General features: G+C 46.2%; 1 protein-coding gene across 2 annotated transcripts; it reads right to left on the bottom strand.

Moving 5' to 3' along the window:
• Positions 1–1650: 1650 nt before the first annotated feature.
• On the bottom strand, positions 1651–18760 carry LOC102450155 (C->U-editing enzyme APOBEC-1-like). Of its 2 annotated transcripts, none has more exons than XM_006119932.5 (5): positions 18703–18760; positions 13382–13409; positions 12695–13095; positions 11592–11710; positions 1651–2261 (listed from the first exon to the last, which is right to left on the bottom strand). In XM_006119932.5, exons 1-5 carry the CDS (start codon positions 18743–18745, stop codon positions 2151–2153), a joined length of 702 nt encoding a protein of 233 aa, XP_006119994.2. In that variant the 5' UTR covers positions 18746–18760; the 3' UTR covers positions 1651–2150. The 2 variants fall into 2 exon arrangements, with proteins under 2 accessions (XP_006119994.2, XP_014427439.2); XM_014571953.4 differs by lacking the exon at positions 18703–18760 and adding an exon at positions 16608–16696 and having other exon boundaries at positions 1652–2261.
• Between the last annotated feature and the right edge of the window lie 6691 nt (positions 18761–25451).

Genomic DNA, 25451 nt, shown 5'->3' with positions numbered 1-25451 from the left:
CAGCTGATCAGCTGTTTGTCCGCTCAGCTCGCTAGTCTGGACGCTCCCCTGCCGACATCAAAGCCCTTTGTCGGCAGCCCCGGTAAACCTCATCCCACGAGGAATAACAGGGCTGCTGACAAAGGGCTTTGATGTCGTCAGGGGAGCGTCCAGACTAGCGCGCTGAGCAGACAAACAGCTGATCAGCTGTTTGTCGGCTCAGCACGGCAGCCATGTAAATTTAAAGGAAGCCGCGATCATTTAAATCGCAGCTTCATTTGACTTTGCCTATGTGTCTAATCTACATGCCTCTGACGACAGAGGCACGTAGTCTAGACACAGCCTGGGTGATGCTGCACCCCATATACTTCAAAATTATATGATGAGGACATAATTATGCTGCATCTTGTATAAGATATGTCTTGCAAGATGTCTATAGAAAAGTTGTGATTTGTTGGCCATGATTATCCTATTTGTGTGCCTGTATCATGTTTGTACCTGAAGTGATTGATATTGTCTATGAATCTGTATTTTAAATGTGCTTTCTCTGGGTGACATGACAACTAGCCTTTTATTATGACAATGAAGAAGCTAGACAGTGCTGATGGCCCGTCAGCAATGACAGTGGAACATGGAAGAGCTTAGCCAGCTCATGAGTAATGGCCACTGTGACGCAGCAAGGACATGTGACCAGGCAATGGGACACTGAACTCTATTTTGCTCCCTGTATTTTTCCACAGTCTGCACTGGGAACAAAGGGTTCCTACCATATGAAAGAGTTATAGAAGGTAGGGAGTGACATCATCTGAGCAGCTCTTTCCCCGCATGGTAAACTCATGGAAACTCCTGAAGGACAAGGACTAAATGGGTGTGGGAAGGCAGTGCTGGTCGCTAGCCTGTGTATGGAAACTTGGTAGGCTGCTTGGCTCATCAGTCAACAGTATTAAAAAGGGTGCAGAAGTTTTGAAGGTGTTTGTGTGCATGTGAGCGACAAAGTGACAGAGATAGACATTGTTGGGATTAATGAGATGAGGAGAGGTGTGCACACACATAGAGAAAGGAAAAGTTTCACTTGGAACTTGTACTTTGTTTTCCAGTTTGTGTTCCTTGGAAAATCACTTCAATGACCTCTCGGTCCCTTCCAGTTCTAGGAGAGAGGCAATCTCCATTCATGTAAAATGCTGGGCCCTATAGCACTCCAGCTGCAAGTGCTGAAAATGGAGTTGCTCTTTTCTCCACTCATCTTCTGCTGGATGAGGGCAGGAGTGGAATAATAGGGAGCTCCCTAACCTCAGCATCTGTCTGTTGGGAGAGTCTAGGGCTATAACAGCTGGGAAGATGCTGTGCAAGGATTGGCTCTTCTTGCCCAGCACTGTATTTTCTCGGTATAAATGCACGTTCAAGTCTACATATATCTGAGGTGTGTGGGATGAGACCCACTTCTAAGCTCTCACAGAGAAAGGCATGAGAATGAGGCCAAGTGAGGCCCTACAGAAACATGGGCTCAAAAAAGCTAATGTTTGGAATGTTTTTTCCTCTCCCCCACTCCATGAATTCTTACAACTGTTTGTAATGGCTTACATTGAATAATTCCTATGTTAGCACTGACTAGGGTATATTCAGCAGTACCACATGAATTGCATATTGAAAATGGACAAACACATAAAGACAGGGCTTCCTTACATTATAGATATTTTATTAAAATGTTATGTTCATAAGTGACATAGAAAGTAAAACTTGGAAATCTACCAAGAGAGAAATAGTTCAGAGAAACAATCCCAGAGAATAAATCTTCTCAACAGTCACTATATATGTAAATGAATTTGTTCCTTAAAAAACTGAATGCACAAAGCAAACTGTATAGGACTAGGTCAATTTGGTGAATCAGCACTGGCTGCAGAATCAGTAAAATATTCATGTGTGATGTGTGAGGGAATAAACTGGTACACTGGGTCACAGGGGTTAACATGACCAGTCACTGAACAAAATTACACATTTAAACATGATTCACTTTCAAAAGGCTACCACCTGAAGCAATGGGAAGGAAATGGCTATGAGTAACTAAATCAAAGCAGTGTTCTATCAACATCCCTCCCCCATGACCATCTGGTCCAATACACTCCTGGCTTCTGGATGCTGGTTGGCTGTGTGGATCAGGATGCTGGTGGCTATCAGGGATAGGCTGCTGTGAGTGCTCTTTTCTGTTGATCGTCTTCTACACATAGGCTGAAAATTGGAGTCTGGTTCTCACCATGTGAAATCTCTAAGCAAGAGGGCATGTTCTGGTGAGAAAAGCAAGAGCTGATGTTAATTTCTTTTCTGGTTGTTGGCAGCTGAACATTTGCACTCTAGACTCACTCTGGGATTTAATGGACATGGCAAGAACTCACTGAAACTGCAACCATCTATTAATAATTTCAAATCTCATTCAGAATCAAGGCAAATTACAAAGAGGTACCCAGGCATATTTAATGGACACAGGGATTCATCATTAGATCTGGTTGGGAATAATCCAACTCAATGCTTTTTCATAAAAAAATGCTGCTTTCACAAATCCAAAATGTTTTGTGAAAACATGTCAGTTGTAAAGAAGGTTTTGTTGGGAAAAATCTCTGATTTCTGCCTTTTGGGGAAAAAAAAGAGAGGGAGAGGGAAAGAGAGAGACCCTACCCTCCAATAGTCTGGATGGGACATTCCCCTGAAATATAAAAGACTCAAGTTCAAGTCCCTGCTATGTCACATTCACATCAGGGACTTGCACCTAGGGCCTAGACCAGGAATGGGCAATAATTTTTAATTGGGGAGGGGACACTCCAAGATTTTGGAAAGTGGCCATGAGCCACACTTCTATGGCGGGGGCGTGGAGTCGATGACAATGGGTTGGGTGCAGAAGGGAGCTTGGGACAGAGGACTGGGCTGCAGGAGGGAATGAGGGGTTTGAGAGGTAGTTTGGGTGAAGGGGGGTTATAATCTGGGGCAGGGGTTTGGGCTGCAGGGTCCAGGAGGAGTTATGGGTGCAGGAGAGGATTCTGGCCTTGGGGAGGGGGACAGGAGAGGGTGCAGGGTCTGGGAGAGAGTTGTGACCTCGAGGAGATGGGGAGAGGGGGATACAGAGGGTTTGGGTGGTGACCTAAGGCAGGAGGGTCTGGTGACCTGGGGCAGGTAGTTCGGGGTGGGGGGAGGAAATGGGGGGTGTCAGAGGCAGGCTGTGGCTGGGAGACTCTTACCTAGTCGGCTCCCAGCCAGCAGCCCAGCAGGAACCTAAGACAAGCTCCATGCCTGTCTGCTGGGTGGACTGCTCCATGTGGCTATGCACCAGCACTGGGATGGGGGAAGAAAGAGGCTTCACTCTGATCCTGCCACCAGCAAAATTTCTCAGCTCCTATTGGCTGGAAATTGGCTGCTGGGGGCAGGGATAGTGCACAAATTCTCCCATCTCTCCTCAGCATGCAGAGCAATCAGAAGTGAGCTGTTTAAAACAGAGTGAGCTGCCCTGTAGTGAGGGTGCTGGCGAGGTGGCTGTGGGTCAGATCCAGTGACTTGGAGAACTGGAATCATCCCGCTACCTGCCTCTTGCCCACCCCTGGCCTAGACTATACTTAAAACTATAATACCATGCATGACATACTTAGGGCAACCTCTCACTGTAGATGCACTATGGTGGATTGAACAATTCTCCTGTTGACATAACCTCTCTCATAGACACTAACTCTTGAGGGCACTGTAGTGCCTACACTACAATGCTACGGCAACATATCTGCAGTGCTGCCTCTGTGCCACTGCATCTCTTGCAGTGCAGACACAGCCTGTGTTGTCCAGAGGAATGTGAGAGTACCCTATGCTACTCTTGGGGGGGTGCTTGTGCTCCCTTTCTTCTACCTCCTGATGATTTTCACACAATAACTGAAAAGGTCTCGGGTTTGTTTCAGTGCAGCATGAAAACACATCTTGGAATTTCTCATGGGACTGAAATATCTGTATTGGCTGGATCTCCCTTTCATGCCCTGAACTGCAATACTGGTGATTTGGAAAGGGGGCAGATTTCAGGGGAGTTCAATGAAACATTCAGTGGTCCCAATATTGGGAGGTTACATAACCCCCATCTAGCTGCTAGCAAAGAAAGGGATTAACCCCAGTCTGGTTGGGAGATAGGAGGCCTAGCAACCGTTTTCCTAGTGGAGATGGGCTCTGAGAGAAGGATGAGCTGCATGGATTGGCAGCTGTGTCTGTAAGGGAGAGCCAGGGAGACAGGTTTCTAGATGGAGGACAGGATCTAAGGGAAGAGAAGAACAATGGTGTTTCCCTCTGTGTAACTTGTCTAGCCATGCACTAGGCCCTGTTTTGTTCTTCGGCCGAGGAAAACCTCTGTTACCCTGTTCCTTTAAGGGAGACAAAGTACTTCTGACAAACAACGAGATGTCCTGTGGCACCTTATAGACTAAGATTTATTGGAGCATAAGCTTTCATGGGCAAAGACCCACTTCGTCAGATGCAAGACAAACTGCGTCTTTTCCCACAAAATGTGTGCAAGGTGTGGAATGTGGCAAGGTGATAGGGAACAGCCAGCATGGATTTGTAAAGAACAAATTATGTCAAACTAATCTGATAGCTTTCTTTAATAGGATAACGAGTCTTGTGGATGAGGGAGAAGCGGTGGATGTGGTATACCTAGACTTTAGTAAGGCGTTTGATATGGTTTCGCATGATATTCTTATCAATAAACTAGGCAAATACAACTTAGATGGGGCTACTATAAGGTGGGTGCATAACTGGCTGGATAACCGTACTCAGAGAGTAGCTATTAATGGTTCACAATCCTGCAGGAAATGCATAACAAGTGGAGTTCCGCAGGGGTCTGTTTTGGGACCGGCTCTCTTCAATATCTTCATCAACGATTTAGATATTGGTATAGAAAGTACGCTTGTTCATCTTGGCCTCTGAGGATAGAACAAGAAGCAATGGGCTTAAACTGCAGCAAGGGAGGTTTAGGTTGGAAATTAGGAAAAAGTTCCTAACTGTCAGGGTAGTCAAACACTGGAATAAATTGCCCAGGGAGGTTGTGGAATCCCCATCTCTGGAGATATATAAGAGTAGGTTAGATAAATGTCTATCAGGGATGGTCTAGACAGTGTTTGGTCCTGCCATGATGGGGGTTGTGGCACCCTTCTCCTGGCCCGTGTCTCGGCCCCTCTCTCAGGACATATACAGTACTAGAGGCCTAGCCGCTTGGAGAAGCCTCTCCAGGCCCAGGGTTTGATTATCCCAGGCAGGGGGAATGGGTGGTGGGGGGACCAGGGCCCTCCCTCTCCACCAGGTCCCAGCCCAGGGCCCTTTAGGCAGGGCCTATGGCTCCTGCCGGCTTGGCGGGGAATCCAGCCGATACAGGCCGAGCCAAACTTTGTATCTTTTGCCCTGGGCTGCTTCCTACCGCGCCCCGGTTCCCCTGGGGCCCATTCGCCTCTGAGGCCGTACCTGCCGGGGTTGTGGGCGCGCTCCTGCTGCCCTGGGTCAGTGGCTGCTTTCTCTGTGCCAGGGTCAGCGACTCCGGTCTCAGCAGCTGCAGAAACACCATCCCAGCCTGGTCCACCCCCTCACCCTGCAGTCTCTCTGACTGCAGAGCTCCCTCTGTTTTTATACCCGGCCTCTGCTGGGAGCATGCCCAGCAGGGTCGGAGGGGCGGGGCCTTCTCAGTCAGCTGGGCCTGGGCTACCCCGTGTCCGTCAGTGCCGGGCCTGTCCACCCCGTCACAGGCTGCCAAGCAACTTCAGGAGATTCTCAAGCCCTTGTTAGCAAATAGATAACTACAGGCTCTCTGGCTGGAATCGCAGGCAACCCAAGGATGTTTTATAATGCATGAGAGGGGGCCATCCAGAAAAAAAATAACAAACAGTTAAAACCTTACCCTCACACGCCGTTATAATTGGCTTGAGGGCGTGGGAGGAGGCAACCTAAAAGCCACCCTAAAAGTCAACTGGTAGAAATTGAATTTGAAGATGTAATCACTAGAAGCTAAATCTGCCCTAACAAGGAGACACATTTTGCAACATAAATCTCCTTACAGAACATGGTCGAGTGATCCACCCCAGAGTCAGCAGCATAGATCAACTGCTGCAGCATGGATGTTATGGAAACCCTATACTGAGAAGTTTAAAATTAGTAATAGCTGTCTGCAATACACATTTGGATTTACCTATTGAAAAGAATTAGGAGGTGTGGGGGCTAATGGAAAAGCTCACTCTCCTTACCAAATTAATACTGGATAAACTTGTGTCATTGGGAAAAGCCATTTAGCAGGAATCAGGATGGACCATAAGAAGGAAAAAGCATGTAAAAGGGGAAGGCAAAAGGTTTGGAGCCCTATAGGCATAGTGGAAGGAATTAAGCGATTGTTGTAATATGTGAAGGGAAACCTGTTTTAAAAACGACACCTCGTTTCTTTGCAGTCTCTTTCTTAAGCAGTGTGCAAACCATCTAGGCAAAGAAATAATCAAATTTAACTATTTGGCTACAGACACTTAAGTGGTTAACTGTATAAAAGAATAAATCTATACATTGTAAATTTGTAAAATCTGCACCCTTAAAGGTTAAATTTGCTCTCTAAGAAAACAAGTTATTGTTTTAAGAATTCAAACTCTGAAACTTCACTGTGTCTCTGTTCAAGGTTGAGTTGATAACACTTTTGGCTTGCTCTCAGATCCAAGGTTGTGAGTGGGTTCAGACTGTCTGTCTGTTCTGAAGAGGTGTGAAACCAACTGTCCCTCATAAGTAAGCCTGTAACATTGTACATATGATTCTTTTCAGGAAAAGAAAAGCTTTTGGCTTGCTGGAACAGTAACTGGCCAACCAATACCTTGTGCTAAGGAAAAGCATTATAGCTTCACACATTAAGCCTGATCTGTGGTACAAGAGGGAAACTGAGGCATGCCACTGTTGGGGAGGGCTAGCAACTCTAAGGTAATTCAAGGGAGTGGAAGGTCACGAGTACCGATGAAGCACCCTTGTTCTCGGAAAGTTGCAGCTCACTCGCCCATGGAAGTGGTTAGGAACTAGCTGTAACCGGTTCCCCTAACAGATCGTAGGCAGTATTTTAAGTTATAATGGGCCACCCCGACGGGGGTAGAAATGTTTTCTTGTCTTTCAGATCATCAGAAAGCGCTGGTGCCAGCTGAAGAAAAACAACAAACAACAACAACAACAAAAAAACATGGTTCTGTGTCATGACATAAGTTTGTGTTCTGTCCAAGTTTGTCTTGTGTGTCTTAATAGTAATACGTATTGCAAATATTATTGTGTGTGGGATATTGTTTTAATGAAAGGATAATTTGAGTAAAGCAGAAGCATTAATTCAAACCAATAAAATTAATAATTGGGCCCAATGAATTGGCAACTCTAAACTTAGTCAATTGGCAACTTTAAAATTCAGTGAAAGGATAATAGTTTGGTAATTGTTTAGGCTAGGAGAATGTCAACAATGTCTCCAAAGGTGAACAAAAAAGGAACTGGAAGGAAGCAAGAAGTGCATCACGTGAACAGAAGGACTGGGAGTGGGGTACCACCTTCTCCCCCACCGGATTGGTTTTGCTTTAATGGCTACACAAATGAAATATTTAGCTTCTGCAAATTTGCACACCAACCATAAAAGTGGTTTGGCCAGAGATAATAAGAAATCTATAAGAAACAACACGGGCAAGTGGGACATCAGCATATTTACATCAGCCCACAACAATGAGGAAACTAGTAACCTCACCATTGCAATAACAGCTACTTGCCCTGCTACTCATTGGTGCTTGATGCCTTAAAAGGCCTCAAGAATTATGGAATTGCATGGGTTATCAATTAAACATCTGTGAACCATGCTTGGTCCTATAAGAGAAACAGTGACTCTAGTCAATGTAACCTCCTTCAAGTCACATACATAGAACAAATACACACTAATAGCAATGGGGAATACACAGCCTTGGGCCGCCCCTCATTCACACATAATTATTTTATTTATTGTAACAACATGAACACTACGAGGACAAAGAATACACAGTCCTCTGAGTTAAAGTTTGTATGGAATATTGTGGGAAAGAAGCTAAACACTAACATCAGGCCACTGAAGTTGGCCCTACTGACTCCCACTGGGGCTTACCACTTAAAGCCCAGTCAAAGGTAACCTCTGAATCATGGTTGTCATTTGTTAAACTTGCCCTCATTTGGATATCATCAACAAGGACCTTAAGGACAAAATAGAGCCTCCCAATTGTGAATCATGCCCTGAACAGACCCCTGTCCCAGAACCAGGACAACCGTCACTGGTCCTTACCTTGGTGATGTTCCACACTGGTATAGATCAGCTGTGTGCTAGACTGGCTAATCAAATTGGCAAGTGCCTGATTAGGCAACGATGGTGCTTAGCAGATACCATCGCAGATTGGTTTGGGCCTGGAAACTCTGTCAGCAACACTTATGTCATAGCTCAGAAATTGTATAGAATCCAGGCTGGTAGATGCAGTAATATCCAGTGCCCGTGGAGGCCTAGACACCAGCCAAGCTAACCGATTGATCCTGAATAGTTTGAAGGATCTGTCCACTTCACTAGACCTAACCAGATATTTGGACCAGAGACTAATTGGATTGTTAATTAATGGAACTAAATTAAAGAAATTAGAAGCCCAGTATTGAAGAATAGGATAGCTTTGACCACCCAGCCCTTATGGTGGTGAATCTCCATCTCCTCCATGCCTACCCATGGGAGTGGGGAAGTAGAGAATCCATGAGGACCCAAAGGCCCACCTGGACAGGCCATAGTATAACCATTTTCTTTTTGGCCCCTCTGGGGATTCCTCACTCAGATCAGATCAGAATGGTAACCTCCCTGCCTGTACCAAAGCAGGAGCATATAGATAGAGTCGAGGGCATTGCTTATTCTGAAGGTGTGGGAGCCTCCCTATACCCAGGGATTGTTGCACCCACTTTGATAAGGAAATTTTATGTACCTGCCTATTTAATATCATGACAAATCTGCCTAGGTTTGATGTGGTTGTCTCAGAGAAACAAAAACATCGAGCTGGTCCAAATGAATGGTACCTACTAGTGTTTGACTACCCAGACAGATCACTCCATCCTGCCCCTCTACATATCCGTCTGTGTGCATAACAGCCCCTCACCAGCTGATCCTGACCGTCTATTGCACTTCGGCAGTGGAGATAACCTCACATGAGATGCTGAGTGGCACGGCGGAAGTAAGTACCTAGAGGAGGGTTTACTGGCCCTGCAGGCAAACATCGAGGAGTTGGTGGCCAATGCCCAAAGATATATCGGGGCTGGCCATCTGAGGTACACACAGATAGGGAAACACTGTGGATCATGCCAAACACCTACCTCTGCAGCACTCAACCAGGCAGTAGAGGTCAAACCTATAATCATGGGCAGTGCCAGTAAGGCAACAAAATATCTTGGGGATGGATTTGAATAGTGTTTGCCAAATTATGTGGGGAGTTTCGATTATAACATTTATAATAATGCTGGTGCTGGACTGGCACTTCCAGAGTAAATTAAAACCCCTTAAATTATTGTATTTAACCTGGTGGGTTAAGGAGAACCCCAAAGTCAAGAGAAAGGAACTATAGGAGTAAACTGAGGCAGGCCATGGTATCTTGCTGAGAACTGACAAACTCAAATCATTAGGTCAGCCTGAGAAGCATACGCTACAGCAGGTACTGTGACCCTGGCTCCCCTGGCAACCACATTCCAAAGGGTCTCACTTTGATAAGGCCAGTATCAAACAACCAAGCAACCTAGGAAATAACCTTGGTTCCAAAGGAGCTAGCTGGCTTTTAGCTCAGAGGATAGAGACTCTTATGTCCATCAGCGAAAGACCGCTCTAGAAAGACCTTTACCAAGTTTTGCTAACCACCAACACCGCTGTGATGTGCCAAGAACTGACTGTTGGCCAATGCTTCTCACTGCAAAAAGATCCCTCCATCTTGAAATGATCCTACCCCGACTGCTGATAAGCCTCTCTCTTCTGGTCCTGCTTTCCCACCTGCTGGACACCAGAAGAACCAAAATATTACAGGGTGATGTGCTGGTAACCTCTCCCCTGCATGATGCTGAACCACGACTGTTTCAAGAAAAAAAAAGAGGAAAAGTCTGCTCCTCTGACACCGCCAAAGCCCAAAGATTTCTGACTACAAAAGAACATTAAGAACTGACCTTGGTGAAAGAAGCGAAGTATTGTATATTGCCAAGGAGAAACTTGTGGGAGTGGTTTGGGTTTCTCCCTTTGATCTGGACTCTGTGCTTATGGACGGGTACCATCAGCATGTACCGGCCCTCCCTAATTTGGTTACTAATTATGATATGTTGTGTTATGTTACTAAAATTATAGAACAGCCCCATCATAGAATTATATTGGGGATATTAATGATTATATTGCTTTTGCTTATTAAAGGTTTCATATTTATTGTTGTTGTAAAAGATGTAGTAATAGAAATAGCTTTTATGTTTGTACTAATTATGTAATGTTTAATGAAAATAAAGGTTTAGAAAGGTAGTTGTGCTGTAAGCACAAAAGGGGGGAGTGTGGAGGCAGGAAAAGGGAACAAGGGAATTTGTGTGCAGCCATCTTGGTCTTGTTAACAAGAGAGCAAGAGTCAGGCTAAGTCTGTGGTCTGACAACGCGAGATCTGTAATTAGACGCTGGCTTTGCCTCTCGCTTCTATACGGAGATAAGGATAGAATGCCGACTCTGGTAGGGACCTTGAGATAAGGAGCATCTGGGTGGAACTAAATAACTGTTAGCCATTGGTGCTTATAATGGGAAGGAGACTAATTGTTATTGTTATTATATCTAATAGACAGTATATAAACTGCTTCATAATTGCTTGTATTCGAAGATCTGCCTTGGAAGGGGGGGAACTGTCTGAACCAGTTTTTCCCTTGCTGCAGCTCATAATAAAACTGCGTCTGGCTACTTGTTGCTTACAAATTCAGAGTGAGGACAATGTTTTCTTCCACACCTCTGATACTTCTGACACGTGATGCGAAGAACCTTTGCTTCCCCCAAGCAGCCAACCCATTCACCCCCGTAGACACTGAGAGCGGGCGGCCAATTTACGGCGCTCCCGGGGCCGGCACTCACTGTGAGCCATGCGCCCGGGCCGGCTCTGGCACCATGCATGCAGCCCCGAGCACTTGGCGGGCGCACATGAATGCCCCCGTGGGCACCGTGTTGGGGACCACTGGCCTAGGTTGTGGTGAGAACCCTCCGGGGAGCCTGGGAAGCTGTGGAGAGTACTGGTGGTGGGTCACAGTGCACAAAAACAGCCCCCAGCCGGTGTCCCTGCCCACACAGGATACAACACCCAGGGCAAGGGGAGGTCTGGGGCTCCCTAGAGCAGTTTGGGCTCCATGGGCAGGTCAGACCAAGGCCCAGTTTCTGGCCAGGTCAGAGGGGAAGGAGTTCAGGGAAGGGGAGGAGCAGGGAACTGGGGCCCTGAGGCAAAGGTGGGGCCCACATCGTCTTTGTGCCCAAGGCCCCAGTAAATCTTAATCTAACTCCAGTTCTGCATGTGACTGTGGATCATTTCTTCATGCAAATGTCCCCTCCCGGAAGTTCTACTGACCTGAAGGATGGACTGGAGCTCGAGGGAATACAGCATAATCCAGGGAGCAAAGTGCCTGGGCCAATAATCTTCATCCTTGTCCTCATCACAGACAAAGGTTCTCCAGCAGTAGCTATAAACTGGGGAAATGGAACCATTCAGACACGTGCGGAGGGAAACGTCAGTGCACTCAGTGTCCTCACGGCTCAGTCAGTCTCAAGGGAGCAAGACCAATGTGAGCCACGCGCAACGATTCCTCTGGGTCTCCCTTGGGCAGTGCCAGCTCAGGACACGACAGGTTTGGGCCTCATGATCTCTTGGCCTGTTCCTCCTTTCTGTCCAGGGAAGGCCTCATTACACCAGCCCTGCAAAATCTCATTTAGCTGGGATAAGCCCACTCTGTTTGCAGCAGAGACTAAAATATCGTCTGTTTCTTCAGGATGGGCAGAAGCAGCACTGGCTGAGCTGATTTACTCTCGGGTCAGATCAACCAAAACTGCAAAGGCTGCCCCGACCTTTAACTACAAGGCTTTGTTCTCCAATGGAGCTGCAAGATAGCAGGTGGGCTGCGCCGGAAGCCGCTGCTCTTCCCTGCTTATGCCCTGAATGGGCCAATAGAGACAGTGGCAGAGCCGGGCCAGCCCTACCCACGCACATGGCTCGTCAGTGGCCCACTCTGATTTCCACCGCCTCTGGCAGTCAAAGGGGCTTGTCTCTTCCTGGCACGTTTGCACCCCAGCCTCTCTGCAGAGATAAGGAATCAGCAAGTGCCATCAGGGATGCAGAGTTTAGTGATTTTAACTGTACTGCTAGCAACTGGACCGCAAACCCCAGCATATTTCACATAGGCCAAAAACTGGCTGTCAGCCACTGGCTTTGGGCCCCTAACACTCTGGGGATACCTGAGAGCTAAGGGGATAAGCCCAGAGTCCCACTGTAATATTGGCCAAAACTTGGGACCTGATTGGAACTACAGACCTAGAAGAGAAAAGACTCCATAACTATCTACAGGCTCAGTGGAGCCATCTGTGACCAGGGCTGAATTGGAAGCAGAGACCTAGAGGAAAAATGCCCCATGTTCCATCTCTATCCCATCCTGTCCCCCAAACTCCATGAGTCATTACCTGGGAGGTCCATGATTCGGATGGTCACTCCAATGTTCACCAGGCTCCGTAGACCCTGGCGATTGTTTTCTTCTTCATGGCAGTAGATCCGTGCTACATAAATGACCAGATTGACATTAGGCTGTTCCTTCAGGAAATTCCTGATTGCCTTGCAGCATTCCCCACAGGGACTCCAGGTCATGTACCAGGTGAGAGAGCAGTGGTCAGATGGATCATTTCTTTGCCTATTAAAGACATCTTTCAGGAAGTAGATTTCAGCATGCTCGATGTGGGTGTTATGGCAACATCTCTGATAGGATCTTTTGCTGCTGCTCCACTTGATTTCGTAGAACAAGTAAGTTTCGCTGTGAAGAAGACTTGGGTCACAATTCTCCATAAATGTCTTCTGATCTATCTTCCCTCTGAAACATGAAAGAGTAGTCACTGACCAAAGCTTTATCTTAGAGAGCTCGCCAGTCACGGCCAGTTCTCAATGAGAGCTATGAAGAGGAATGACAGGTAGATGGAAAGGGGAACACAGGAGATTAAGGGAAAATAATGGAGTGAGAGGGGGGAGAAAGAGAGAGAGGCAGGGAAGAGGGAGCGCTGTATCCCAGTAATGAGCAGGGAACATGTTCTGAATCTTCCCAGCTCCCACTTAGTCTGTAAATCTTGTAGTGCATGTAGATACGGTGCTTCCATTCTCACCCCTGTGTGATGCCTCTGGACACATGATCTGTGGGAAAAAGAACAGCGTCACCTACTACGCAGAGGAAGACAGACAAATTGAGGTCCCCCAAGGTCTCCTCTCCAAGACCACACAGCTGACTATTGTGCATTCTCAATGGTTAAGTCCTGTTCAATACTGCTCATGAAAGAAACTCCAACCCCAGCACATGGGGGTGAGAAATGTTCATCCTGGCTCCAAAAAAGGCCATTAATTTAACCCTGTGGCTGTGTCTAGACTGGCCAGTTTTTCTGGAAAATCAGCCACTTTTCCGGAAAAACTTGCCAGCTGTCTACACTGGCCGCTTAAATTTCCGCAAAGGCACTGACTTCCTACTGTAAGAAATCAGTGCTTTTTGCGGAAATACTATGCTGCTCCCATTCGGGCAAAAGTCCTTTTTGCACAAAACTTTTGAGCAAAAGGGCCAGTGTAGACAGCAGAGATTTGAAAATGGCGATCGGGGCTTTTTTGCGGAAAAGCGCATCTAGATTGGCACGGATGCTTTTCCGCAAAAGTGCATCGTTATAACGCGAACTCCGCGCCAATCTAGACGCTCTTTTCCAAAAATGCTTTTAACGGAAAACTTTTCCGTTAAAAGCATTTGCGGAAAATCATGCAAGTCTTGACATAGCCTGTGTGGAGAATGGCCATTACTTGTTCTTGAACAGCCCAATAAATAAAAAATAATATCTAGTATGCATGCATGGCTCATTAAAATCACTCAGACTCCAGGGCTGTCTCTAGACTGGCATGATTTTCCGGAAATTCTTTTAACAGAAAAGTTTTCCGTTAAAAGCATTTTTGGAAAAGAGCGTCTAGATTGGCACGGACACTTTTCCGCAAAAGCACTTTTTGCGGAAAAGAGTCTATGGCCAATCTAGACGCACTTTTGCACAAAAAAGCCCCGATCGCCATTTTCGCGATCAGGGCTTTTTTGCGGAAAACAAATCTCAGCTGTCTACTCTTGCCCTTTTGCGCAAAAGTTTTGCGCAAAAAGGACTTTTGCCCAAATGGGAGCAGCATAGTATTTCCGCAAAAAGCACTGATTTCTTACAGTAGGAAGTCAGTGCTTTCGTGGAAATTCAAGCGGACAGTGTAGACAGCTGGCAAGTTTTTCCAGAAAAGCAGCTGATTTTGTGGGAAAACTGGCCAGTCTAGACACAGCCCAGCTGTCTAGTCCCATATACAAGGGTAAGATCCTCCACATACAGACTGTACCTCTCTGAACCAGGACACTCTGGTACGGCAACTTCCACGGTCTGATAGGACAGACCATGATTGTTTCTAGACCAGAGAGCCCAGGAGCAACGAGGTCTTGCAGCGGCACCAGGAACCCTGGGAAATGGGGAGGCCAGCAGTATGGGGAGTCCTACTGCAGGGGGCAGTATGGTGGCATGGCTGTGAGCATTGTAGCGGGGAGTTCAATGGTGTGGCTAGGACCCCATGGCAGTGGGGGTCCAGCACACAGGGAGTCCCACCTCAGGGTAGGGCCTGGCCGCGCTGTCAGGAGCCTTGTGGTAGGAGGTCCAGCCAGGGTTGACAGCACAACCGGCTGGAGGCTAGGGAGTCAGCCAATGGCAGGCTGGGGGTCCGGTGGCAGGGGACCTCCTCTGATCCCACAAATCCCTCCTTTGGAACCAGTCAGGTCCCAAGGGTACCGGACCAGGGAAGTCCAAGCTGTATCTAATGAACAGGTATTTCCTTTCTTTTTACTTTAAATATATGTATTTTCCTATGGAATTAATAATCATTATGCATTTAATTTTTTAAAATTGAGATTTTTTTCAGGATATATATTTAATTTGCTTCTATTCAGGAAGACAATAAGAGTCCCTCGTTATGTGCACTGACAGTCTGGAAAGCAAAACAAGGCACAGTAACATTGAAAACAAACATTTAAAAATGTAGGGCACATTTAAAATGTTCATTTCCTCTTAATTATCAGGAGTTAAGATTTAAGAAAAAACCCTGATGTCACTAAAATTCCTGGATCAGGAAAGATGTCTTTGTGCACTGTTGTCATGACACTTTACATTTTCAACTCAAATCTGAGAGCCCACATCAAGGCATGCAGAAATTTCAAAACCTGTACAGCCATGCACAAAAACATGCTCAGCTAGGGCCTGATCTGAAGTCCATTAAAACTGTGAAAAGATTCCTTTTGACTTCAGTGGACTTTGGATCGTGCCCATAAGGTACACAAAGGAACAGATACAAGAGTGGATTTTTGCACCAATATAACTTATAGTGCTGCACATATTTTAAATATAGGCATCCCCATACAGACAGACACAAAAATACATACCAAAACACGCACAAAAATCAGAACTATATTAGAAGATATGAGCACAGTGGAATGTACTAATTAGAAAGAAAAACCATTATTTAACTTTGATAAAACCAGTCTCTATATCTACTATGATATGTAACCTACACTGCCTCCACTCTGATATATTCTCTTACTTTTCGTTTTTGTAAGAAATACGTGTTCAGTACTGATTGAAGAAAAACATGTTACTGTCAGTGATAAGCTACGTCTACACTGGCATGATTTTCCGGAAATGCTTTTAACGGAAAAGTTTTCCATTAAAAGCATTTTCGGAAAAGCGCGTCTAGATTGGCAGGATGCTTTTCCTCAAAAGCACTTTTTGCAGAAAAGCGTTCATGGCTAATGTAGACGCACTTTTCCGCAAAAAAGCCCCGATCGCCATTTTTGCGATCAGGGCTTTTTTGCGGAAAACAAATCTCTGCTGTCTACACTGGCCCTTTTGCGCAAAAGTTTTTCGGAAAAAGACTTTTGCCCGAACGGGAGCAGCATAGTATTTCTGCAAAAACACTGACAATCTTACATGATATCATCAGTGCTTTTGCAGAAATTCAAGCGGCCAGTGTAGACTGGCAAGTTTTTCGGAAAAAGTGGCCAGTCTAGACACAGCCATAGTGTCTATCTTTACTGACAGGTTATTAATTTTAAAAAAACTATATGTTTATATATACTCTCAGGCAGTTAAACAAACCAGTCAAATATACATATCTTATATACAAGATGTACAACAGTCATACAGATGCACATATGCCACTAAATGCATGAGCACGAACACACATGAATGCACATATATACTGTATAGACATAGAAACACAAATGCAGAGATATATGCAAATACTTGCAAAAGTACACGAGCATGTGCACTATTGCTGTATCTTTACCCCCATTCCAGCCGGCAGCCATGGCTTTCCCTCCCTAGAGCTTGTGTTACTGTTGCACTTTTAAGTTTCTATTCTTGAGAAAAGAAACCAGAGAGATTAGAGAAACCGACTTTTCCTTGTCAGTGATTGGTGATTCATCTCTGCAAGGTTACGCTCTGAGTGAGCTGGAGTTCAGCAATGATCCAAAATTGTATTTAATAAAACTATTTAATGTATTCTTGTTTTAGGTTGTTACAAACTTGGCTCCATGTTTTCTAAATTTGAAGAAGCCCTTATAATTATTTATATTACATGGGACTTGGAGAAAATAGTTTCTCTATTCATATTTCAGTTGCTTGCTTTACTAAATGAAGTGTCCAGGCTAATTAAAGAAATTCCTAAGAAATTTCTGCTTTCTCCCAGGATGACATGGGAATGAAAAGCTGGAAGGGGACGTCTCCCCCTGCTTAAGGAATGTTAAGACATTCTTTTTCTGGGCTAAGACAGGAGCTTCTTCTTTTAACCTTTCTTTCTAGAGCAAAACATGTTTTAAGCTCATACAAGTGATTCCAGGAGTATTCTTATCAAACACTGATACCATGAACAAACTCTCTGAAATCTTCATGTTATTAAAAATCCACGTGTCTAAAACAGAGGGAGTAATGTCCAGTTACTAAGATGTGTTCCCTCCATGTCTTGTTTCTCTGGACTATACGGGCACGTCTACACAGCAGGGCTAAACTCAAAATAAGTTACGCAACTTCAGCTACACTAATTGCGTAGGTTAAGTCGAAATAGCTTATTTTGACTTTTGACGCTGTTTACACAGCAGTTATTTTGAGTTAGAGCACTCTACCTCCGGCTTCCCTTACTCCTCGTACATGAGGGTTACAGGAGTCGGAGTAAGCAGTCCTCCAGCTTGACATTATTTCAACATTATGTCAAAATAACTGCTTGTGTGTAGATGTGTACTATATTACTTTGGAATAATGTCAGTTATTCCGAAATAACTCTGTTGTGTAGAAATAGCCTAAGGGTGCATCTACCCTGTGGCACTAGCTCAAAATAAGCTATGCGATTTGAGCTATGCAAATTGTGTACCTTATTTTGAGTTCATTTCAAAATTGTCTATTTCAAAATTTGGTGCTGTTTACACAGCGTTATTTCTAAATAGAGCACTATTCCAATAAGTCCCTTAATCCTCATGGAATGAGGTTTAGCAGGATGTTGGAATAACATGCTCATTATTTCAATTACATTTCAAAATAACGGGAATGCTGTCAAGATGCAGAAAACACTATTTTTGGGATACCAAAAGTATCCCAAAATAGCATCGCAGTGTACTCGTACCCTTAGACTGTATATTGGAAATACATTTACTTGTTGCTGTCTGACTTGAAGTAGCCCTTTGGCTAGCTTAGTCATGTCTCTCTATAACAGTGGTCCTCAACCTTTTGGGGCTGCCAGGTGCCCAGGGACGGGGCTGTGCATGCGCCGCACGCCCGGCGGCAGGGATGCCCATGCACTGCGCACCCGGGGGTGGGGCCGCTCATATGACATGCACCCAGGGCCAGCACCATGCATGTGCCACGCATCCTGGGCAGGGGCCGCGCATGTACCACGCACCCGGAGGCGGGGCCTCCCATGCGCCACACGCCTGGGGGTGGCACCATGCATGTGCCACAGGCCCGGGGCAGGGCCAGCCCTGATCACTCAGCAAGAATACATAAATGCCCCAGCGGGAGCCATGGCGCCCGCGGGCACCGCGTTGGGGACCACAGCTCTATAACATCCTGGTTTTGGGAATCACAGACCAAAGTGTCTGTCTCTCTCTTTCTTTGGATAGGGAGCCTATGCCTAACCCAGGCTTTGTGAATCATAATGTGTTCCTGTGATTTTCCAGGCATCTAAAAGTTAAGTGTTGTGATACTCAGAGTACGGTAGTGAATCAAGGCTGACACAGGAGACCCTTAATGCCCAGTGCAGTGCTTGTTTCTGTATCTCTGTAATGACTTTTGCTCGTTATAACCAATATTCAGACGTGGAAGGCTCCATAGTACAGCCCCCCAAACTGCTTCATTCTTCCAGTCTCCTTGGAAATAAAATGAACATTTACCTGAGAAGACCATGACTCTAAGGGTGATTCCATTCATCACCATGTCACAAAGGCATGATGAGCGCTTCCGTCTTCATGCCTACAGAGCTACGTGACACACATGTCTAGGTTCACTGTATGTCTTCAGGAACTCTCCCACAAACCCGGAGCATTCTGAGCCAAGGCTCCAGGAGAGGAACCAGTTGATGGGGCAGTGAGGCAAGGATTGAGAGATCTTTCTTGGGAGGCTCCTTTCCAGGATGTTGATTTCAGCATGTGGGTGCTGGTGTTTGAGCACCAGTTTCTTCATATCTTGGTGCCATTGCCACACTGGATTTCATGGAACAGATAAGTCACACTTGGGTCATAAACCTCCTTGGTACACCTTTGGTTGTATCTTCTCCTTGAAACGTGAAAAATAGAACAGAGTTAAATCTGTTAAATAGTTAAATCTGGGGCAGGTGGGGGATGGGGAGAGAGAGGGTTTGAAATCAAAGTGGATGAGGAAGCAAATTCTCTAGCCCCCTTTCTTTTGGAAACCCTCAATAAGACTAGTCAGGTTTGGGAACATAGAATTGTCATTCTCACCTCTACATGGTGCCTTCAGCCAAGTGACCTGTTAGAAAAGATCATTAGAAAGTGGTCCATTGTTTGGTGGCAGAAACAGAGAGAGGAAGAACCAAGGTCCCACAACTTTGCTTTTTTGTGATCAAATAAATCAGTTGCGTGATCCTAACATCTGGATACCAACATCAACTTCACTAGACTTCCTGCCACATGGCTGAATCCAGGGTCCAAAGAAAGAGATGCAGATCCATGGAGACAAAGATAGGGGAAGACACAGGGGATGTGGAGCATGGGGTGAGCAAGAGAGAGTTCTCATTCACTTTTATTCCAAATCTAATTGGAGTTTTCCATATCCCTGTCTTTCTGGGACCCTTGATGGGATTGGACAGATTGGAGGCTATTGAATTGTTATCCTTACCTCCAGATGGTGTCTTCTGCCAAGTGACCCATTAGAAAGTCGTGGCAGAAACAGAAAGGAAAAACCAAGATCCCACAATTTAGCCTTTTTGTGACTGTATCAATCAGTTGCGTGGGCCTCTGAACAACCTGGTACTACCAGATGACCCACATTCAGCGCTACAAAATACCTCAGACATCCCCTCCGATATACTTGTTAGGGAAGAGGGTGCTTCTCATCTCCATTTCTGGTGATCCGTTTAATTCTGCATGTTAAGTCTCTAGTGAACTGACTAATTCTCTTTATAACCAGGGATATGGTTAGGCCCAAATTCTCAAAGATATTTAGGCAGCTCATTCTGATTCAAATTACCAGGGTTAAGTTTCTAAATACCTTAGGGTATGTCTACACTGCATCCCTAGTTCGAACTAGGGATGTAAATGGAGACAATCGAACTAGTTAATGAAGCGGGGATTTAAATATCCCGCGCTCCATTAACATGATCTCGCCGGCGCGCTAGTTCGAATCACAGCTGATTCGAATCAGGAAGTGCGCGCCGGGATGCGTTAGTTCGAACTAAAGCCCTTAGTCCGAACTAATGGTACTCCTCATTTTTTGAGGAGTAACATTAGTTCGGACTAAGGGCTTTAGTCCGAACTAACGCGTCCCGGCGCGCACTTCCTGGTTCGAATCAGCTGTGATTCGAACTAGCGTGCTGGCGAGATCATGTTAATGGAGCGCGGGATATTTAAATCCCCGCTTCATTAACTACTTCGATTGTCTCCATTTGCATCCCTAGTTTGAACTAGGATGCAGTGTAGACATACCCTTAGAGTATTTGGGCCTTGTTGTCTGAGGAACTATCTGGTGTTGTTTTTAATTTAATCCCCAGAGAGTGGATTCTGTCAGAGATACACCTGAATAATTGTGTAATTAAATGATTAGCTCTGAGTGCCATTCTTTGTGAGCCACATCCAGGTGGTTGTCAGAGTTCTGTTCACCATAACACCAAGGAAACACCATTGAAAGAAGAGGCAGATGTGAAGCCGTCCATTTCATGGAGGGAAGTGAGGACCTCCCACAACTACACCTTCTGTCAAAGCTGACTTGTTTTATGTTACTACAGTTTGCTTTTTAATTGCTTAATATTTCTTTTTCTTCTTTAGAAATTATATCACAGTTGATAGGGTTTTTGCAGTGGCTATTTTAACCTCATCTTACAGAAACACCAATGAAAGCATCTTCTGAATTCAGTCATTACAAAATGTGTTACAGGATCACAACTGATAGAGAGGGGCAATAGATCATTCATTTCATCTTCTGGGGCCAGGTCAGGATTGTTTCCCACACTATACATAAACTTCTCAGTAACTTGATTTGCAAGGAATGGAACACAGCATTGCAGAGGGCTTCTCACACAGTCTTAGGGTATGTCTACACTACAAAGTTAATTCGAACTAACAGCTGTCAGTTCAAATTAACTTTAATAGGGGCTACACATGCAAACCGCTATTTCGAATTTAATTGGAACTAGCTGAGCGCTTAATTCGAACTAGGTAAACCTCATTCTACGAGGAGTAATGCCTAGTTCGAATTAAGTAGTTCGAATTAAGGGCTGTGTAGCCACTTAATTCGAACTAGTGGGAGGCTAGCCATTCCCAGCTTGCCCTGGTGGCCACCCTGGGCCAAGCCAGGGAAACTTTTCTGCCCCCCTCCCGGCCCCGGAGCCCTTAAAGGGGCACGGTCTGGCTACAGTGCCCGTGCCAGGTGCAAGCCTGCCAGCACCCAGCCAGCAGACCGTGCACCTGGCACGGCATCACCCAGCCACCCGCTGCCACCCAGGCCTCCGCCTCTTCCCAGGACCAGGCTGACAGCTCCCAGGAGCCTTCCAAGGGCTGCAAGAGGCAGGCGCCCGCCTGGTCCAGCGCGGAGATCATAGAATTCATCCAGGTTTGTGGGGGAGGCCTCCAATGTCCACAATCTCTGCACTAGGCACAGGAATGCGGCCGTCTAGGGCAAGATAGCTGCCAGCCTGGCCACCAAAGGCCACGTGCAAACCCAGGAGCAGGTTTACATGAAAATCAAGTTGGTTCAGCGAGACCCCCGACCCTGAACCCTGAGCTTAGAACAGGGGTGTCCAAACTTTTTTCAAAGAGGGCCAGATTTGATGAAGTAAACATGCGTGAGGGCCGACCATTTTGCCTGACATTCTTTGAACCATTAAAATTAAATGCAAATTAACTATTTTATGCAAAGTTTATTGCAAATGGCAAACGACATAACACCAACTATACATGTTGTGTCCAAATATATTTATAACTGATTTAGACCAACTGACATTAACTGAGATTTTACAATGTATTCATCTCAATTGAAAAAAAAACTTGCCTACACTAATGTGAAGGGTGAAACTGAGATCTGGACTGCAGTACATAGGCTAGGTCTGGTTCAAAGGCAGTGGTTTTGATGCGCAAAATGTCACGCAGGTGAGAGTCACTTAGTCTTGTCCTCACGCGGTTCTTGTTACAGTTCATAGCAGAGAATGTCTTCTCACACATATATGTTGAGCCAAACAAGCTCAGCATTTTCTTAGCCAATGTTCGAATCTCTTGAAACCGGCTCTTATCCAGTTGGCGGTAAAAGTTCACAAGAGAGAGCTGTTGGTGACGACTGCGTAACTCGCTGTCACAATGCAGCTCAATGAGCTCGAGCTGCAGCTGATCTGGAGCATCATCGGGGTCAACAGAGAATGGAGAGGAGAAAAGGCTGATCTCCTTTTCAATAGCTGCAAAGTCCTGAAAGCGCCGTTTAAACTCCCCAGCCAGAGATGCAATGTCTGCTGCATACCTGCTCGTTTGCGCACTGATATTGTCCTGTGGAAAACTGTTCATTATTTCCTGCAACGCTGAAAAATGTATGGTATTGGGCTGTGTTTGTGACAACTGCCTTATGAAAAGTTGCAGCTTTGTCCCAAAGGCTTTGAGGTGTGAATAAAGCTGGTTCACCGCTGCATCTTTCCCCTGAAGACTCGTGTTCAGTACATTCAGATGCTTTGTTATGTCAACTAGAAACCCCAAATCAGCCAGCCAAATAGGATCAGATAGTTCTCGCATTGGTTGTCCCTTTGTTTCCAAGAATTCTCCGATTTCCTTTCTGAGAGAGTAGAAACGCTGCAGTGCAGACCCCCGACTGAGCCATCTTACATCGTTGTGATATAAAACATCTTCGTATTCAGCCTGGATGTCCAGTAGAAACTGTTTAAACTGGCGGTGGCACAGGGCTTTAGAGCGAATAAAATTAATAGTCTTTAGCACCGGTTTCATAACATGATCATATTTGAGATGTTTAGCACAGAGAACTTGCTGATGAATGATACAATGGAGTTTAATAGCTTTGCCTCCTTCTTCGATCACCTTGTTACAGATTAGGGTTGATAATCCACTTCGTTCACCAACCATGGCAGGTGCCCCATCAGTAATAATCCCAGTAACTTTGTTCCAAGGCAGTTTCATGTCATCTATGGCGGAACTAACAGAAACAAATAAATCTTTTCCTCTTGTTTGGTCCGTAAGGCTCTGGAGGTCAAGTAGCTCTTCAGTCACATTCATTTCATCGTCCACCCCTCTCATAAAAATCAGCAACTGAGCTGTGTCAGATAGGTCCGTGCTTTCATCACAGGCTATTGAAAAGAAGTCAAAATCCACTCCTTTGGATGTCAACTGTCTCTTAATATCTGATGAAATCTCCTCAATTCTCCGTGCTACAGTGTTACGAGCCAGGCAAATGTTGGCAAACTCTTGCTTCTTCTCGGGACAGATATTCTCAACCATTTTCATAACGCATTCTTTGATAAAGTCACCCTCAGCAAAAGATTTGCAATTTTTAGCAATTAACGTTGCCACCTCATAGCTCGCCCTTGTGGCATTTTCATTTGACTCACGGGCTCTTATGAAAAATTTCTGTTGTGACATTAAAACAGCTTCAAGTTGCTTCAACTTTTCACTGCGGTCGTGCCCTGTAAGCTTATCGTATGTGCTATGTCTCGACTGGTAGTGTCTCTTGACATTAAATTCCTTATAAACAGCCACAGTCTCTTGGCATATCAGACAAACACAGTGATTCTCTATTTCAGTGAAGAAATATTCCACTTTCCACCTGTCCTGGAAGCGGCGGCCCTCACTGTCAACTTTCCTTCTCTTATTTACAGTCGCCATTTTTTAAAATTGACCAGAAGGGGAAGGGATCATGTGAGCGCAGTGCCAGAGGTTTAATACACTGCCCAAGTAATACACTGCACTAATACACTGCCCAACAAGAATTCTCTTGCCTTTGTGGCTGTTTGTGGCGAAGTCTCTAATGATGAGCTCCACGTGCCTGAGCCCGCCAGGAAGCTGACAGTGCGCAGGGCCAATCGCAGATACTGAGCTTGAGCAGCTGCGGAGTCCGTCCCTGATCTCAGCAGCTGCGGAGTCCGTCCCTGATCTCAGCAGCTGCGGAGTCCGTCCCTGCACTCTCAGCCCCAAGGTAGAGGGCTTGCAGGGTCAGAGGTGGGTGGAGAGCGCAGGGCACGCTGGCCTCACGGCGGCCCGGGGGCAGGGCGAACCCGTAGCCAAGCGGGGGAGCAGGGCTGTGGACGTGCCCTACATGGTGGACTTTAGGACCGCAGCGGCCGCCATGGACGGCGGCAGAGCGGCCGGAAGCGGCGTCAGTCAGAGGAGTGCCGGGGAGCCAGGAGAGGGGGAGGAAGCGGGGGCTGTCCCTGCACTCTCAGCCCCAAAGCGGAGTGCAGGGGCAGGGTTTGGGACCGTGGCAGCGGCGGCGGCGGCGGCGGCCCGAAGCGGCGCGCTGAGCGCGCCAGTTAAAAAAAGCACCGGGGAGCCGGGAGAAGCGGGGGGCCGTATTAAATCCGACCGCGGGCCGCATTTGGCCCGCGGGCCGGACTTTGGACATGCCTGGCTTAGAATATAAGAACATAAGAAGGCCGTACTGGGTCAGACCAGTACTGGGTCAGATCTAGCCCAGTAGCCTGTCTGCTGACAGCAGCCAACACCAGGTACCCCGGAGGGGATGGGCCGAAGACAATGACCAAGTGATTTGTCTCGTGCCATCCATCTCCAGCCTTCCACAAACAGAGGCCAGGGACACCATGGACCCAACTTCCATGACTTTATCTAACTTCTCTTTAAAACTTCTGTTATAGTTCTAGCCTTCACAGCCTCCTGTGGCAAGGAGTTCCACAGGTTGACTATTTGCTTTGTGAAGAAGAAGGGTATGTCTACACTACCCCGCTAGTTCGAACTAGCAGGGGTAATGTAGTCATCCGCAGTTGCAAATGAAGCCCGGGATTTGAATTTGCCGGGCTTCATTTGCATGAAGCCGGCTGGCACCATTTTTAAATGCCGGCTAGTTCGGACCCCGTGCCGCGCGGCTACACGCGGCACGGACTAGTTAGTTCGGATTAGGCTTCTAATCTGAACTAGCTGTACACCTCGTTCCATGAGGCGTACAGCTAGTTCAGATTAGAAGCCTAATCCGAACTAGCTAGTCCGTGCCGCGCGGCTACACGCGGCACGGACTAGCTAGTTCGGATTAGGCTTCTAATCTGAACTAGCTGTACGCCTCATGGAACGAGGTGTACAGCTAGTTCAGATTAGAAGCCTAATCCGAACTAACTAGTCCGTGCCGCGTGTAGCCGCGCGGCACGGGTCCGAACTAGCCGGCATTTAAAAATGGTGCCAGCCGGCTTCATGCAAATGAAGCCCAGGAAATTCAAATCCGGGGCTTCATTTGCAACTGCGAATGACTA

The sequence above is a fragment of the Pelodiscus sinensis genome, chromosome 1, assembly GCF_052426305.1.
Source record: "Pelodiscus sinensis isolate ZL-2025 chromosome 1, ASM5242630v1, whole genome shotgun sequence".
Lineage (NCBI taxonomy): Eukaryota > Metazoa > Chordata > Testudines > Trionychidae > Pelodiscus > Pelodiscus sinensis.
The sequence above is the reverse complement of the archived record's forward strand: the minus strand, read 5'-3'. Positions and strand labels throughout refer to the sequence as shown.

What these genes read in the sequence shown, in the direction of transcription:
- LOC102450155 (XM_006119932.5), bottom strand. Translation starts at nt 18,745, where the DNA reads ATGGTGATGAATGGAATCACCCTTAGAGTCATGGTCTTCTCAG. An exon ending in TCCAGAGGCATCACACAGGG is followed by an intron (nt 13,096 to 13,381) that starts GTGAGAATGGAA and finishes TTCATGTTTCAG; the next exon opens with AGGGAAGATAGATCAGAAGA. An exon ending in AGCTCCAGTCCATCCTTCAG is followed by an intron (nt 2,262 to 11,591) that starts GTCAGTAGAACT and finishes TTTTCTCACCAG; the next exon opens with AACATGCCCTCTTGCTTAGA.